Here is a 16,117-nt window from a genome sequence, read left to right as displayed (position 1 = left end):
AACAAGCATAACACAGGCGAGTTTGCACTTCCAATTAAAAACTGGGAAGTGTTTAGAGTTATGACAGGTGTAATCGTAATTCTAATCCAATTACATTTTTTCCGTAAATCTGACTGGTTAATCGTGTGAGATTTCAGACCATAAAATATTGTGTAAACGGTGGCAAAATATTAAAACCGTTTCACATTTAATGTATCAGTCTGCACGTTGCTACACAGATGTAAATAACTGCGCTGTCACCTGAGGGCAACAGAAACTAGTGCAGCGAGGACGATGCCGAACTGCGTTGATTTAATGGATTTAACTGGATTAATTGATGGATTTACCGTGGATTTAACTCAATACAGCTGACGAGATGAGGAAATCTGTGGGTCTGCTCACAGAATTTCCAGTTTGGCATGAAGACGCTGCTGTAACACAGTAAGCTTTGACAAGCCAACTACACCCATTCACAACGATTTGGCGACTGAATTACTTACAGAAAAATAAACTGTGCAAACACTGGAATTGGATTAGAATGGGAATAACCCCCTTGTGTCTGATGATTTGCAGGCGTTAATGCTGGATTACGGTTGGAAATAACCATTTTACCGGCGCTGCTAATGCGCCTCTGGTAAAACTCTTTTTAAAGCTCAATTTGAGACTGTAAAATCCAGCATTAACGTCCACAAATCATCAGGCACAACAGGGTTCTTCCCTAAATCTGCATTTGGTAAACAACCCCACGCAACTGCAACCCGCAACTCCTAATTTTTGTTGCATCACAAAAAATTTGCTTATGATATGCGCACCTGCGAACACAGGCACCCGCACAATATGGTAGGATTTTGCATTTGGCCAATGATCACATATATTACAGCAAACCCATGGACGTGTCTCAGTCTGAGAGATGGAGACGAAAGAAATGACATCTGTGACATATGCCACAGAACTACACAACAAACCATTTTTCAGATCCTTTTTTTTTTTTTTTTGCTAACAGCGGCGGCATTTGTACATCCACACATACATTTGTGGGACTTTGAGGATGTTTGCTATGACATCTAACGTGTAAATGAAAACCATAATTCCAACTAGAATATGCAAAAATATGACCCCTTTAAGTTGTGGAGAAAACACAGTGTGCTGTGCGGATTAAAGCAACAGCCATAAGAGTTGAAGCAAATCCATTAAACTGTTTTACAAACTGCGACTAATCAAAATAAATTCACATGATGCAGTAAATCAGCCACACTTGTTTGCAACAATAAAGCTCCGCCCCTCTTTAATGTGATGTAGACACGTGGAAGAGTTACTTCCGTAGTGCGATTTTTTTTTTTCCTCCTCTCCCGTTCCAGTGAAAATTAATCGTCAGAAATAACCGCGTGCTGAAGGGAGACGCGGCAAATCTGAAAGAAAATCTAAAATCCACAAAAAAGCTAAAAGCAGAAAAACGAGCGCGCGTGCTTGTCTGCCTGTCTGTCTGTCTGCGGGTTCGGTTGTTACTGCGAGCGCGCGCGACATTAAAAAAAAACAAAAAAAAAAACGGGAGTCTCGCGCACACACACACACACACAGAAGAGCGCGAGACGCAGGGGGATGGGTTCGTCACGGACGTTTCTTTTTAACTTCCCCCGTAACGGCTACAGTCGGCTAAACCGCTGCTAACTGCCCGAATGGTAACGTAACTGCCGGTGAAGACGCCGCCGTTACAAAATGAACGTACCTGCGCTCCGTTTCGAGCCGTGGAGTTTGCCGTGTCGCCGCTCGTTTGTTTACCGGGGACTCGTCCGTCCTCTCTGGGCTCGCAGCTGCTTCTGCTGCTCGCTGCTCAACGCAGCGTTTCGTTGGCGGCGGAGAGGGTCGTCCGTCGGTGTTTTCCGGTTCTAGGTTTTACGTTACAATCACATGACTCTGGCTTTAAAAAAAAAAAAAAAAAAGCCGTTAAAATTCGTTGAGCAAAGGAGGCGTCATGTAGCCGTTACTTGACTAACAGACGTTATTTCTTCACATCTTAAATAACGAACGTTTTGGGGGTTTTTTAAACAGCGAGATAATTCCGGGTTTTCAACAAGTGTAAGAAGTCTCGGCTGAAATGGAAATGTATAAATAATATCAGTCATTTAAAAAGTTACATCAAATCAGCCTAAAGTGGGATGATTTAAAAAAAACAACTTTTAATTAATGCAATAAATTCTCACCGTTTTTAAGCAACAATTGGATTCTCATCAGAAATTGCATGTTTGTGTAAGTGCATGAAATTTCCAAAAACTAGTTTTAAAAACTTAATTTATTACTGTTTAATAGAAATGGGCATAAAATATATGCATAAAAGCACATGTCAGCAGATATCAGAAATGTGCCTAATATATATTTATAAAAATTAGAAATCAGCAAGCTAGATATGGTCATAATAGTTATAATTCTTAAAGCATATTACAAGGCTATAACAATACAATCTAATAGGCTATTCCATTAAATTCAGTAATACACTGCTCATCTTTACTGTAGTAAAGATGAATTTATGAATTCCCTTGAATTTGTATTATTTTTTTAATTGAAGCTGCATCCCACTCCTGACCATAAAAAGGGTGTGTTGATCTGCAGCTCCTTCCCATTTAAAGAAACAGACACTGCAATATGTTATTTCTCAGAGATGCAAATATTTCTGGAAATTTTTTGCTTTTCTGGATGTGTGACCTTACGAGTTATGTGATGTTTATCTACAAACTTTAATATGTTTTTATTAATGTCACTTGTGCTAGCTTGCTAAATAGGTGTATGTATATATACACTCACCTGTGCACTAATCATGGTGTCTAATCAGCATCTTGATATGGCACACCTGTGAGGTGGGATGGATTATCTCAGCAAAGGAGAAGTGCTCACTATCACAGATTTAGACTGGTTTGTGAACAATATTTGAGGGAAATGGTGATATTGTGTATGTGGAAAAAAGTTTTAGATCTTTGAGTTCATCTCATACAAAATGGGAGCAAAACCAAAAGTGTTGCGTTTATATTTTTGTTGAGTGTGTGTATATATATATATATATATATATATATATATATATATATATATATACACTTAAAAATGCACATTTCCAAAATAATAAGGTTTTTGTATTTACAGCTCAACATGCAATTCCAGAAAGACAATAAATAGGGATGATAATCAATGAATGACTTTGATCAACATGTTCTTATATAACAAGAACCCCAAAATACAGTCCTAAAGGTAAAGAGCAGTCATGTGAAATATTTTGTAGTCTTCAATGCTTAAACATTTATTCAAGGGGTTAAGTTGCCCAACTCCTTATCCATTTGAACCCAGGTCTACCAGTATGTAGACAAGATTTTAAATTTCTTCACGTTAGCTGTCTGTATTCTTGGACAAGACATTTCATCCACATTGTCTCAGTTCACCCAACTGTAAATGGGTATTGGAGAAGTAACCTGTCCTAACCAGGGTAAATAGTAGACTCTTGTCTACTTCACCCTATGAGTGATAAGCACTGGGAGGTGATGGGCTTGTGGTCAGAGGATTCTCACTTCCATTCGTCTTCAGACTAGGAGCTCACTAAGGGCCCTTGCGCAAATTTCTCCCAGTGTGCAGTGTGTGTGAATAATTGCAAAGTGTTGCATGTAGACATGCAGTCCATTCACCAGTTGGGCTTCAGGATACCTTTAGTGGTATATTATTAATACTAGTGTGTGGCAAGCCAGAAACTAAGACCTTCCAATAATTAATTCTAGATGACAAAAGCATGAATCCTTGTCTCTGCATGTCTAGTCGAAAAGGGTTTAATGGTAATGTCCCTAATGTACAAGTCAATGGATAATGTGGAAACAAATATCACTTGGAATTTTAGCTTAATCTCTATGAATGGCATTTGCATCCACCAGAGGTATAGACCAGGTCCTGTGAGATTTGGTATCTCATTAATAGTGGAATATATAATATGGGGTCCAGGATTCAGGAGGTAGTGTCCAACCATCATACCCCCTCTACCCCAAACCCTAATCCATCCAAGCCCTCAAGGAAGCTCTTGAACACTCATCAAAACCCACAGCCAACACACCTAAAGCTAGTATCTCACAGTTTGTTGCCACGACTGTTGGCAACAAACTGAATAATATTCAAAACGGATTTTCCAAAATGTCTTGAAATGTTCGTGGGGTTCTCAGTTTCCTTACTTGAGTCACAGGGCCTCACTCTTGTGTCGCTGGAATTTCGAACATATTTAAAAAATTCACTTAACAAATTTTCTCTCAAAATCGTCCACCATCGCAGGTGTCTCGAACCCATCTCAAACCCTTCTCAGTTTAGTTTCCGTACGTCAGAAAAGTGCAAAAAATGTGAGACAACATTGTGAGGGTTTGGCGACCTATGAAACTAAATTGTGACTGATTGGAGACAAAATGAGAATCAGACATTCTGGGTCCAAAACAGGTGCGAACTGTCATAGGAGTGCGACAAAATTACAAATACAGGACAGTGTAAAATTTATGTCTCGAACTACCCGTCAACAATCACATCCCAGTGAGATACTAGCTTAAGCAGTTGGAGGTCATCCAACAAGCCATGGAACTCCCACTATTCCAACAAGGCCATTGATCCAAGTCACGCTGGTCTTCAAGAAGCAATTCCATATTAGGTAAAGTAATATATGGTTTTGAAAAGTAGACAGAGAGAGAGAAAAAACATCTTTCCCTCAAGTAGCTGTGGGCAAAAAGCAATATCAATTCTTCATTGTCAATGCAGGAGAAACCTACAGAAGCAGGTTGGAGTAGAAACAGGGTGTTGTCATCAGACGATTACCTAGGCTGTTTCGTGTACTAATTGAGTGCGCTGGTGTGTTAGTGTAAACACCAGTTTTTGTCGGACCTGTTTTTGATTGACATTTCAGCCTCACAACAGGAAGTCAACGCTAAACAGGCAGTGACTCCCGGATCCAAGCGTCCATTGATTCCTTATTATCATCTCAGTTTTACACATCATTCAAAGCATCCTCAATGGGTTATGATCGCTGCTGTTCACATGTCTGTTGTGTCTTAGTGATTATTTTCCTTTTTGTTTTTCCATAACAAGATCAGAACTACATTGAAATATATTCCGACTAGCTCATGGGTATTCCCCTTTGGCTGACGTGGTAGAGCATTGACCTCGTCAAGGAGGAGTCTGATGTTTGAATCCCACCGGGAGCCACAAAGACATATCGCTGGTTTACATGTGGTTAGTTCTCTCGTGGGCTCCGTTTTATTTTCACTATTAACTTGCACCTGTTGGTGTTCCACTTGTAAAGTGTTGGTTTTGGTTTTAATCACTCTGTCTGGTCTTGCTCCCCTGGTATAGCTTCTCATCTGCTCTTGCACACCTTTTGGCTCTGTCTGCCTGCTGTGCTGTGTTTAGCTTTGGAACCTTTAGAATTTCTATTCTTATTTCTATTCAAACCTGGATGTGCTTAAAATAATTTCTAAAAATACAGACCTGGTCCAAAAGTAACTTGAGGTTATTAGTTCCTGGGCTACATTGGATTGGAACCTCAATGTTGGGCAACATGCACACACACAATGGTGCATAATGCGCCACTCATTTACGTGCACTGGATAGTAAGAGAAGCAACAGGTTGTCCGATCTTCTGTTGAGTCTGACTCTTAAACAACTCATCGGCTTTCAGAAATATTGTGGAGAAAAGCAAATAATGTCATATGAAGAAGATGCAAACTAACAGTGAATGGAAAGCTACAGTGTGTGGGATTCAGTACCATCTAGTGGTGAGGTTGCAGATTGCATTATGACGCCTGGTTATGATTTTATTTCCTTCATGTTTTTGTTAATTTTACAGATGTAACATCTATCAGGAAAGATCTCATGTACAAAACTTTCTAGTGCATGTTTAAAATTCAGGTTATGGGAATAACAGTAGTGTCTTGTTGGAAAAAAGTCTGAAACCTGCAGACAGAACTAGGGCACCTCGCTACCTCCACCAACACTAGTTTCCACAAAATTTTACATTTGAAAAAATTTTCAAGGTCAAAGTCCTGTTAGAAGTGGTTTTCATAAACAAAATGAGATGTGATCAAATGTCAGGAGTATGTATTTAGTTCATGCACTTGAATCAATTTTTTTTTTTTTTTTGTGGTGTCAGATTTTTTTTTTCTTCCAACATTTTAGATTTCTGAATTCGATTTCAGATCATTTTCACACAACATTGGTTATCTTTGCTATGCACAATTTGTCATTGCTTTTCGGCACTTAGTTTCCGACTGATAACTGGAAGATAGAAAAACAGGCATAAAATTGGAACCTTCATCCAATTTTGGCGGTGTAGGTAAATCCATAACAGAAACATGAGAGTGATTGAGGCACTTTTGATTGAGATATAATACAAAATTTACACCACATTGGCTTCGCAATATTAAATTCAAATGTCCACAAAATCTGGATCAGATTCGGATCAAACTTTGTCAGGTGATAGTGAGTGCCAGTCCGCACTTTCAAATATGAGAGTGATTGGGGCACATTTTATTAAGATATGATGTAAAATATACATTAAATGGGGTTGTCAATATTAAATTTAAATGGCCACAAATTCTGTAATGTGGATCGGATCCAGATTAAACTTTGTCAGGCGATAGTGAGTGCCAGTCTTTACCTCACTTTCAAATATGACAGTGAGCATGTTTGATTAAGATATAATGTAAAATATACATTAAATGAGTTTTCAATGTTATATTTAAATGGCCACAAAATCTGTAATCTGGGTCAGATCCGGATCAAACTTTGTCAGTTGATAAAGGATACCATCCTACATAAAGTTCTCAGATATGAAAGAAATTAGATTTTTTTTTTTTTTTTTTTTTTTTTTTTTTTTTGACAGAGAGATGAATTTGTGAAAATTTGTTCAATGTTAAATATAAGGATAAGATTTTTCCTGACTTTGACCTTTGACCTATGACTTTCAAACTTGAATTAATTCTTGCCTATCAGGATCTGAATCTTAAGCAAACTTCATAACGATGTATGAAAACATGTGGCCTCCAGGCTGTTAAACAGGGGTTAAAACATATCCTCCAACTTCGTTGGTGGAGATAATAACTAAACAAATACTTAAATTGGAGCATATAACATATATTACATTTGGTAAAGAATAAGGCAAAGCACTGCTAAAAAATATTGTTATAATGATCATAATTATTTTTGCTAACGCTTTTAGGTGTTTGTACGGTAGGTGGCAGTATACACCTAAACGGTAGCATTGTCATCCGCTCAAATGGCTGCAGAAGAAGACAAGCGGAAGGAGCTGAAGAAGCATGATGGCTGCTGAACATGCTGATGGAGGAGCTCCTGCTTCTCTGTCTGCCAGTGTTGTGAGGTAATTTTAACAGTTTTTCTTATTTTTGTCATAATGTCAGCTGTCATTGGCTGTCTATAATGTGCACTCGAACGGCCCAGGGACTGCTTATTAGCACGAAATAAACCTGCGGTTTGCTAACCGACCGAGTGTTCTGCCCACTTAGTGAACTGGACGAGTGGGGATTTATCATCATCATCATTATTATTATTATTATTATTACCTCCGCCAACGTCCACAGTTTTTCATATATCGTTATGAATTTTTTTTTTTTATTGAAGATTCATATCCTGGTAGGTAAGAACTAATTCAAAATTAAAGGTCAAAGGGCAAAGCCAGGAAAAAAAAAAATCCCCATCTTTAACACTGAACGAATTTTCAAAAATGTATAACTGTCAAAAAAGATAAAAATTTCTTTCATATTTGAGAGCTTTATGTAGGATGGTATCCTTTATCGACTGACAAAGTTTGATCCGGATCTGAATTTAATATCTAAATTTAACATTGAAAACCCATTTTAATGTATATTTTACATTATATCTTAATCAAACGTGCCCCAAACACTTTCGTATTTGAAAGCGATGTGCAGACTGTCACTCACTATTACCTGACAAAGTTTCATCCAGATTGTGGATTTTGTGGACATTTGAATTTAATATTGAAAACCCCATTTAATGTATATTTTACATGGTATCTTAAACAAATGTGCCCCAATCACTCTCGTATTTGAAACTGAGGTGCAGACTGGCACTCACTATTACCTGACAAAGTTTCACCGAGATCTGATCCAGATTACAGATTTTATGGCCATTTAAATTTAACATTGAAAGCTATATTTGATGTATATTTTACATTATATCTTAAAAAAAGGGGCCCAATCAGTCTCATATTTGAAAGTGAGGTGCAGACTGGCACTATTGCCTGACAAAGTGTGATCCAGATTGTGGATTTTGTGGACATTTTTTTCCCCCAATTTATTTTCATTTATATAGCACCAAATCACAACAGTTGCCTCAAGGCACTTCACACAAGTAAGGTCTAAACTTACTAACCCCTAGAGCAGCAGTGGTAAGGGAAAAACTCCCTCTGAGGAAGAAACCTCAAGCAGACCAGACTCAAAGGGGTGACCCTCTGCTTGGGCCATGCTACAGACATAAATTACAAAATTTAACATTAAAAAGCCCATTTTATGTACATTTTGCATTATATCTCAGTCAAAAGTGCCCCAATCACAATCATTTGTGACAGTGAGGTGTAAACTGGCACTCTCAATGAATAGACTACATTTTATCCATATGGTTTAGTGGTTAAGGTGTTGGGCTTGAGACCAGAAGATCCTGGGTTCAAATCCCCGCCTGACTGGAAAATCACTAAGGGCCCTTGGGCAAGGTCTTTAATCCCCTATTGCTCCCGGTGTGTAGTGAGCGCCTTGTATGGCAGCACCCTGACATTGGGGTGAATGTGAGGCATAATTGTAAAGCGCTTTGAGCGTCTAATGCAGATAGAAAAGCGCTATATAAATGCAGTCCATTTACCATTTTACCATATGGCAGATTTAACATTGAAAAGCCCTTTTGATCTATATTTTGTATTGCATTTTAGCTCATGAAAAGCCACTTCTTACAGGACTTTGACCTTGAAAAATTTTTCAAAGGTAAAAATTTGTGGAATTGGAAACTGGTGGCGGAGGTTTGCGCTATATGAGTGCAGTGATCTAGTTACTATTATATTTGTTCTTGCGCATCAGCACTACTTCTGGAGTGGCTTCCTGGTGTCTGACAGAGGTTCTAACTCTGTCTCAGCTGCCTAGCAACTTTTCAAATTTGTTTCTTTTACAAGGTTTAGGGTTAGGATTAGAATAAAGGTTTAGGTTAAGCAGTAACTATTGTAAAATAAGCAAAGCATTCGGAAATGTGAATAATACTTCATTTGGCTGCGCACTTCTGGATGTCTTGTGCAGTAGCTCAGTTCTGATTTGGTCCAGGTCCCATTTGGAATAGCTTGGATTCGTAAAATGCGCTTAACAAGTGCACGTGTGTGTGCTGTAAGGTTTGATAAAGTTGCGCTAAATGTGCTAATTTTTAATATAACATACTAAATCTACATAAACTTGCATGTTCCTGGCAGCATTTTTATGCTCACAAACAAAAGCTATGATTTGGTACGTTGCTAGGGAACAGTGCATGTATTCACCTGTTTAATCGTTTTTTGGGTTTTTTTATGTTCCCTGCAGATCTTTTGCTTACTTTACTGTGAAAGACAGGTTGCCAACCATCCTGACTAAAGTCATAGACACGATCCATCGCAACAAATCCAAGTTTTTCGAAGACTATGGAGAGGTACCTCCTTACATTTCCTTATATATGTTAGCAGCCCAGGTAGTATTGGCAAAAATAACTTTGGAATCCATTGTGTTTTCTGGAATTATAGGAGGGTATTGAGGCAGAGAAGAAAACAATTTCTTTTCTGTCGAAGCTGAGGAATGAGCTGCAAACCGACAAACCTATCCTGGCCCTGTCGGACAACATGGAAGATCTGGAATCTTGGAATGAGTACCTGCAGAGACAACAGAGGCTCCAAGGAGATCAAGATTCAGTCAGCTGGTTCAAGTCTCCGTGGCTTTATGTGGAATGCTACATGTACCGCAGGATACGGGAGGGTCTCTCGCTCAAGTGAGATGCGTTTATGTGGCCACATTTAATGTTTTAAGCAGGCCGTACACTGTACGATGATGCAATGAAATGCCGCCGTGCCATAAGTGATTCTGTGTAGCACAGAAATGTTCCACTTTTTTCAAATCAGCTATTCCTGAATGGGACCTGGACCACATAGGAATTGCGCTTTGCCGTGGTTCACAAAAAACGGGGTAGATAGAGGGCAGTAGTGCTGTGTTGCAGCTTGTAGTAAGACATGCCTAACAGGGGGCACACAAGGCATGTGTAAATTCAATCACTCACTTCTCCTAATTTCTTTGTCTATCCAGCAGGTGGCAGACACGTCCTATTTGATATTACATGAAACAAACTTGTCAGTTATTCTCTCACTCTCTTTTAGCTGGTGCATCAAAATTAACCAATTTTTAGTGCGTTTGTCCTCAGTCTGTCATTTTTATTTGGGAAATGTACAAAATGAAAGCATTTATTTTAAAAAATGAGAGAAGATGCTGTCATTCCTTGTGTGTTCGATTCATTCACTCTGTGTTTAACAGGGATACAAAAAGCAAAGGTCAGTTTTTGTTCCAGGGCCTCCTCGGTGAAATCACATGCTCTGGTGTTTGGTTGGAACAAAAATCTTAAAGACAGTTGGACCTTCATGTCAAATACTTGCCTGTAAATATAAACACTCTGCTTGGACTATCAGCAAATTCATCCTTTTTAGCTCCCAGGTCTGTCCGTCTGTCTGTCTGTCATCCTGTCGTGAAATTTTACTAACATGGCTCTTCCCAAATGGCTGCAAGAGATACAATATTAATTTTGGTACTTACGGATGGGGAAGGGTCTGCAGCTCTACATCTGACCTTGGCACTCACATGGCCTTGATTCAGAATGTTGGAAGTAGTTTTATTATATCTACAAGGAGACTTTATATATCGACATCAAACAAAACAGCATTGCGCCCCCTCTGGTCCTACTTATCCAAATATAAAAAAGTTGAATTGTAGCAGAATAGTTGGTTAATGCTTAAGTTTAGTGTAACGGCTGCCCGTGCTGTTTATAATGAGAACTTGGCTTTTCTCATGCACTAAACTCAACAAGTATAATAGAACTCAGGCTGATTATTCACCTCCGTTTTTATCCTCAGGTTAATTTTAGGTCCCTGGTTTAGTGAGCAAACTTCACAAATACATTTCTGTACCCCAGAAGAAGTAACTACATTTTGTTTTTTAAATTGTGGTCCTTTTTTATGTTCTGGTGTCCTTGCAGCCCTCCCATCTGTGACTTTGATGTATTTAATGAGGGAAAGACTCTGAGCTTTTTTGACTCTCAGCTGGCTGTGATCGCATTATGTACACACCTGGAGGGCATCAAGAAGCACGTGGAGGAGTCATCGAAGAGTCAGCTGCAAGAACACTTCCTTCGACTACTGCAGGTCGGTGTTTTTACTAACGTAGCGGTAATGCGAAGTTAACCAGTGACAGCTGTGAATAAACGGTTTTGTCATTAAAGGAGTTGAGAAGTAATGCCTGCTTTCTGAGTTGCTGATTGATTTAATAACTGTCGTAAGAGTTGTGATGGTGTCAACAACTTGTGAAAGTAAAAAGTAGACGTGCTTTTTAAAATAAAATGGGTCATTGGCTCAAAGCCCAGTACCCCAGAATGCTAAACGGGTGAAATCTTAAAATTAAAAAAACAAACTGGTTTTAACACCAAAAAATGAATGTCTCAGTCAAATTATGTTGAATGGTCACACATGGTCTATTTTTTTAATATATGGAGGTGAGACTTTTGCAAACTAATGCATGATTCACAATCATGTTAAAATTTCTGATGTTTGTTCGTGTAATATTTTCTGCTTTCACTGTCCACCAAATGCTTTATTTCTGAAGCACTACACACTGAAGAACCCTTTCCTGCATGCATCACGTGTGATGATGTCCAGTGTTTTGTAGACTGTTAATTTAACTTGCTAATACAGAGTGACAAAACAAAACAAAACCCAGAACCCATCAAAATTGAATATCTTGGTCGCTTTGCATAAAAGTCATGTTGTCTCAAAATTATGCTCCAATTGGTATGATTTGTTGGCGAAATAGGCCTCCACACAAAATGTCATTTCCTTGGTTGACCAAGACATGTTGAGGAAGAAGATTGGAACAATAGTCTTTAACAGTATTGCAACAATATTGCATTAAAAACCAACCACATTTAAATGGAAATATTTAGCGGGTCTTACCCTTCCATTGCCATGACTATTGTAGTTTGAGTCTTCTGACAATAGCTCTAAATGGGCTGCATTTCTATAGCACTTTTCCATCTGAAGCAGAAGCTCAAATTGCTTTACAGTGATAACTCATTCACCCAGTCGCACACTGATGGTTGCGCGCTCAGCTGCACACTGGGAGCAATTTTGGGTTTAAGGGCACCTTAGTGTGTGTTTGTTTGTTTTTTCCTGGTCTGATGTGGATTTGAACTCTGGTCTCAAGCTCACTGATTGAACCACTAGATAGTTATTGACAGAGGATGGAAAAAAATGACATATTTTACAAAAGCACATTTATTTGTAAACACAAACATGCACATTACAGAAACTTGTGTTGGTTTTTACATAGAATGAATGAATCAACCAGTGTGAGTGGAGGCTCAGTTTACCCATAATCCCTTTGGGCATCTGTATGTGCTAATGTTTGTGCATTAAAATTAAAAGATATGTGTTATATTTTCACTTTGTACAAATGACAGAGTTGACATTAATGTAGTCATTCTATCCAGATTAATTTGATTTATAAATCAAAACCACAAGTCAAACTTGCTTTCCTTTTCAAGACATCTGCCTCACGGCTGGACTACTTTATGCTGTGAAGGAAAATAACTTCTTTTTTTTTTTTTTTGTGACAGCCTGGCTGCCAGGCCCCTTCTGCTAGGGTAGAGTTGAACTCAGCTCCTCTCAGTTGCCTCACTGTTGCAAAATACATAGCAGACAGGAGCCAACAGGGTTTAAATGTTTTTCACCGTTACTACCTATGTAAAAAAAAAAAAAAAAAAGTTAGCGGTCTAAAAATGATCAGAACTAAATTTATCAGAAGCTAATTGGTTCACTGATAGTTTTTGAAGTTAGCTGAAAAGTTAATCCGTGAACAGAAAAGTTAATTTGCTAACCAAAAAAGTTAGCTTCGCTGATTAGCGGAGTAGCGGAACTGTGCCCACCACTGGTTGTGTGTTTTTTGTTGACATTCTGAAAATATCGCTTAACTTACTCATACTGATAGTAAGTAGCACCTGTGTCAACAAGCAGACAGATTCCCTTCATTAACCTGAAAGATTGGATGACAATTACAATAATTGTCAGAGATGCTCTGTACATTTGTACGTTTTCTAGTCAGTGTCAGTAGTGCGGCATTTTCAAATGCATGTCAGCTCCATGTGAGAACCACTACAAAGAACCCAGGAAGTAGCATTGAATCTAATTAATCTAACATTCTATCGCACTTGAGGTATTTGGGCACACGCTAAATGTTCATTGTAATGTGAATTGTTCTTTCCACTCAAGGTTTGTCTGTGGGGAAACCAGTGTGATCTCTCCATCTCTGCTGGTAAGGACGTCTCACAGAAGAGCAACTGCTTGGATTCCCTCAGCAGCCTCCAACCTTTCATCTTGGTGGATGATTCCAACATGATATGGTCAATTCTCACGTCTCCACAGACGTGTGGAAAAATCGCGGTCAGAGTGGATATTGTTTTAGACAACGCCGGCTTTGAGTTGGTAACTGACTTGGTCTTGGGAGATTTTCTGATATCCTCTGGTCTTGCTCGTGAGATCCATTTTTACGGCAAATCCTTCCCATGGTTTGTGTCTGATGTCACTGCCAGAGATTTCCAGTGGACCATCCGGCAGACCATGGCAGCCAATCACAAGTGGCTGTCCAAGAGTGGATTCCAGTGGCAGAAATACCTGAAAGAGGGCGTGTGGTTCTATCACGACCATCCTTTTTGGACATTGCCCCATGAGTTCTGCGACATGGCAGCTGATGCTCCTGACCTGTACTCGACCCTGCAGGGAGCAGACCTGCTGATCTTTAAAGGAGATCTGAATTACAGGAAGTTGACGGGCGATAGAGCGTGGGACCACACAGTCGGATTTGGTACCACTCTGCGGGGATTTGAGCCCACGCCACTGTGCAGTCTGCGGACTCTAAAAGCTAACGTTCAGGTCGGACTGCAGCCCGGCCAGGCTGAGAAGCTCAGCGCCCAGGATCCAGAATGGATGGTCAGCGGCAAGTACGGCGTGATTCAGTTCTACAGCCCAAAGTCAGAACAGCACGCTGACCGTGCACCTCACTGGGTCAATGCCGTTGACACAAGTCGACTAGTGGCCGTACAAACACACCTAAATATTTATTTTGCACGAACAACTTTACCATCTCGTAGTTTAAAAAAAGCACTTTAAGGTTAAAATTTAAGGGCAAGTTCATCCACAGAACTAGCTGATGCGTTCTGTTTATATTGATATTCAGTTGAAATGAAGCGTGCAATTGGAGCGTTTTAAATCTCCATCATAGAATGCCGCTATTTTCTCTGTAGTTGAGGAGAGTGATGATAAATGTGATTACACACTTATCTTAATTCAGGGCCGTCTTGATTGTTTTGCTCAAAACATCGTTAATATGCTAGTAACAGCATGCTGATTGCGTTAAAATTCACTAGCTAATTGTTTTGACCAGCTTGAAAGATGAGACTGTTTGGGATGTGTGACAGTAAAGTAACTGCGTCTTCTACAAATGAACAGAAACATCTATTTTTTTTTTTTTTACACGTGGTTAGGGTCATTATGGACTTTGATAGATGTTATTTAATGTTGTGTGTTACCTGGCTGGATGTGTGTATCCCCTGGGGTTCAGGATCCCAGGCTTTGATCCCATGCAGGGTGGGATGATTTAATTACCATAAAATTAAAGTTGACAGGGTGCTCTCCCAGGAAGCAGTCGCCTAGGTTAGGCTTTGGAAATGAAATGAGCTATTCATCTGCACCTGGTCCTAAGTTCCATGTTGAATTCAGTAAAATGTTTTTTCCTCTGCAGTAATCAGACATGTCCAGCAGGTGGTATAGTTCGTTACATACATGGCAAAGCATATTTGTTTTGTGTTGATCTGGTGTCCTAGTTGTTGTTCATTTATTGCGATATCTCAAAAACTAACTAACTTTTATTTTCTAATTTGGCAAGGGCGTAATATGGGCCGGTGACATTGTTCCCGTCTAAAAATCGTATTTGTAGATTCGTTTGTTTGGAAATGGCGGCCATTTTTATGTCAAAAATAGCCATTTTGAGCACTTAAAGGCATTTCTCTAACATTTTTTTCTAATTTGTCAAGGGTGTAATACAGTTCATTGACGTATTTCCCATTAAAAAAATTATAATCAGAGTCAGTCGTTTGAGAATGGCGGCCATTTTTATGCCGAAAACAACCAATTTGGGTATTTGGACCCAATTTTTCAAAAACTGTCTGGTAACTTTTCTTTTAAGTTAGCAAGGGCACAATATTGGTAATTGACATTGTTGCCGTCCCAAAATTATTTGCGTAGATTCGTTTGTTTGGAAATGGCGGCCATTTTTATTTCAAAATTGCCCATTTTGCCTTGGGCTTTAATTGAGCCGGTAACCCACAGGACCCTTGGCGCGCTAGTCTTTTTGTTTTTTTTATTTTCTTTTTGTTTGTTTTTGTTTTTTTTTTTTTTGTTGTTTTTTTATCCTGTTTAACAGGAGGTGGAGGATTCATTCATCTCTTTACTCACTGCATTTTTTTTAAATGCTGAATGTTTTTGCTAAAGTTGAGGAATGTCCTTAATTATTGTGATCTAACATGCTGTGATAGATGGTCAAGTTCATGTTTATTTAGTCACCTGTCTGCTGCTTTTTTCCTCTAATGTTGCTCGGGGAAAGCAGTTTGTGTGCGTGTGGTGCGGTTTGATTTGATAAAGAACTGCATTGGCTGTTTGGCCCATGTGGATAATAAATGGGATCGTGATGAAACTTTCTCGATTTGAGTGAATTATGTATTTGTGTATAGCATCATATACTATATTTACTGTGCTGAACTTTAACTTTTTTCCCCTTCTATCAATATT

General features: G+C 39.0%; 2 protein-coding genes across 3 annotated transcripts in view; one reads left to right on the top strand and one right to left on the bottom strand.

Moving 5' to 3' along the window:
* Positions 1 to 16,117, bottom strand: part of zbtb2b (zinc finger and BTB domain containing 2b) — a 40,673-nt gene that overhangs the window by 7,079 nt on the left and 17,477 nt on the right. Inside the window, exon 2 of one of the 2 annotated variants that reach the window (XM_034162575.1) lies at positions 1,706 to 1,897. The gene's annotated coding sequence lies outside the window, so the exon portion shown is untranslated. Of the gene's footprint in view, positions 1 to 1,705; positions 1,923 to 16,117 lie in introns of those variants that run through there. The other variant, XM_034162574.1, reaches the window with a different exon arrangement.
* On the top strand, positions 7,241 to 16,022 carry armt1 (acidic residue methyltransferase 1). Its single transcript, XM_034162576.1, has 5 exons — positions 7,241 to 7,357; positions 9,570 to 9,675; positions 9,767 to 10,008; positions 11,260 to 11,425; positions 13,544 to 16,022. The coding sequence occupies exons 1-5, from the start codon at positions 7,296 to 7,298 to the stop codon at positions 14,438 to 14,440; spliced, it is 1,473 nt and encodes a 490-aa protein (XP_034018467.1). The 5' UTR covers positions 7,241 to 7,295; the 3' UTR covers positions 14,441 to 16,022.

The sequence above is a fragment of the Thalassophryne amazonica genome, chromosome 21, assembly GCF_902500255.1.
Source record: "Thalassophryne amazonica chromosome 21, fThaAma1.1, whole genome shotgun sequence".
Classification (NCBI taxonomy): domain Eukaryota; kingdom Metazoa; phylum Chordata; class Actinopteri; order Batrachoidiformes; family Batrachoididae; genus Thalassophryne; species Thalassophryne amazonica.
Note: the sequence above shows the minus strand (reverse complement) of the source record. Positions and strands in the feature narration are given on the sequence as shown.

Excerpts from the sequence above, each read along its gene's own strand:
- armt1 (XM_034162576.1), top strand. The coding sequence starts at position 7,296 with ATGATGGCTGCTGAACATGCTGATGGAGGAGCTCCTGCTTCTCTGTCT. Across the intron at positions 7,358-9,569 it reads CTGTCTGCCAGTGTTGTGAG|ATCTTTTGCTTACTTTACTG; the intron begins GTAATTTTAACA and ends TGTTCCCTGCAG. Across the intron at positions 10,009-11,259 it reads CGGGAGGGTCTCTCGCTCAA|CCCTCCCATCTGTGACTTTG; the intron begins GTGAGATGCGTT and ends GTGTCCTTGCAG.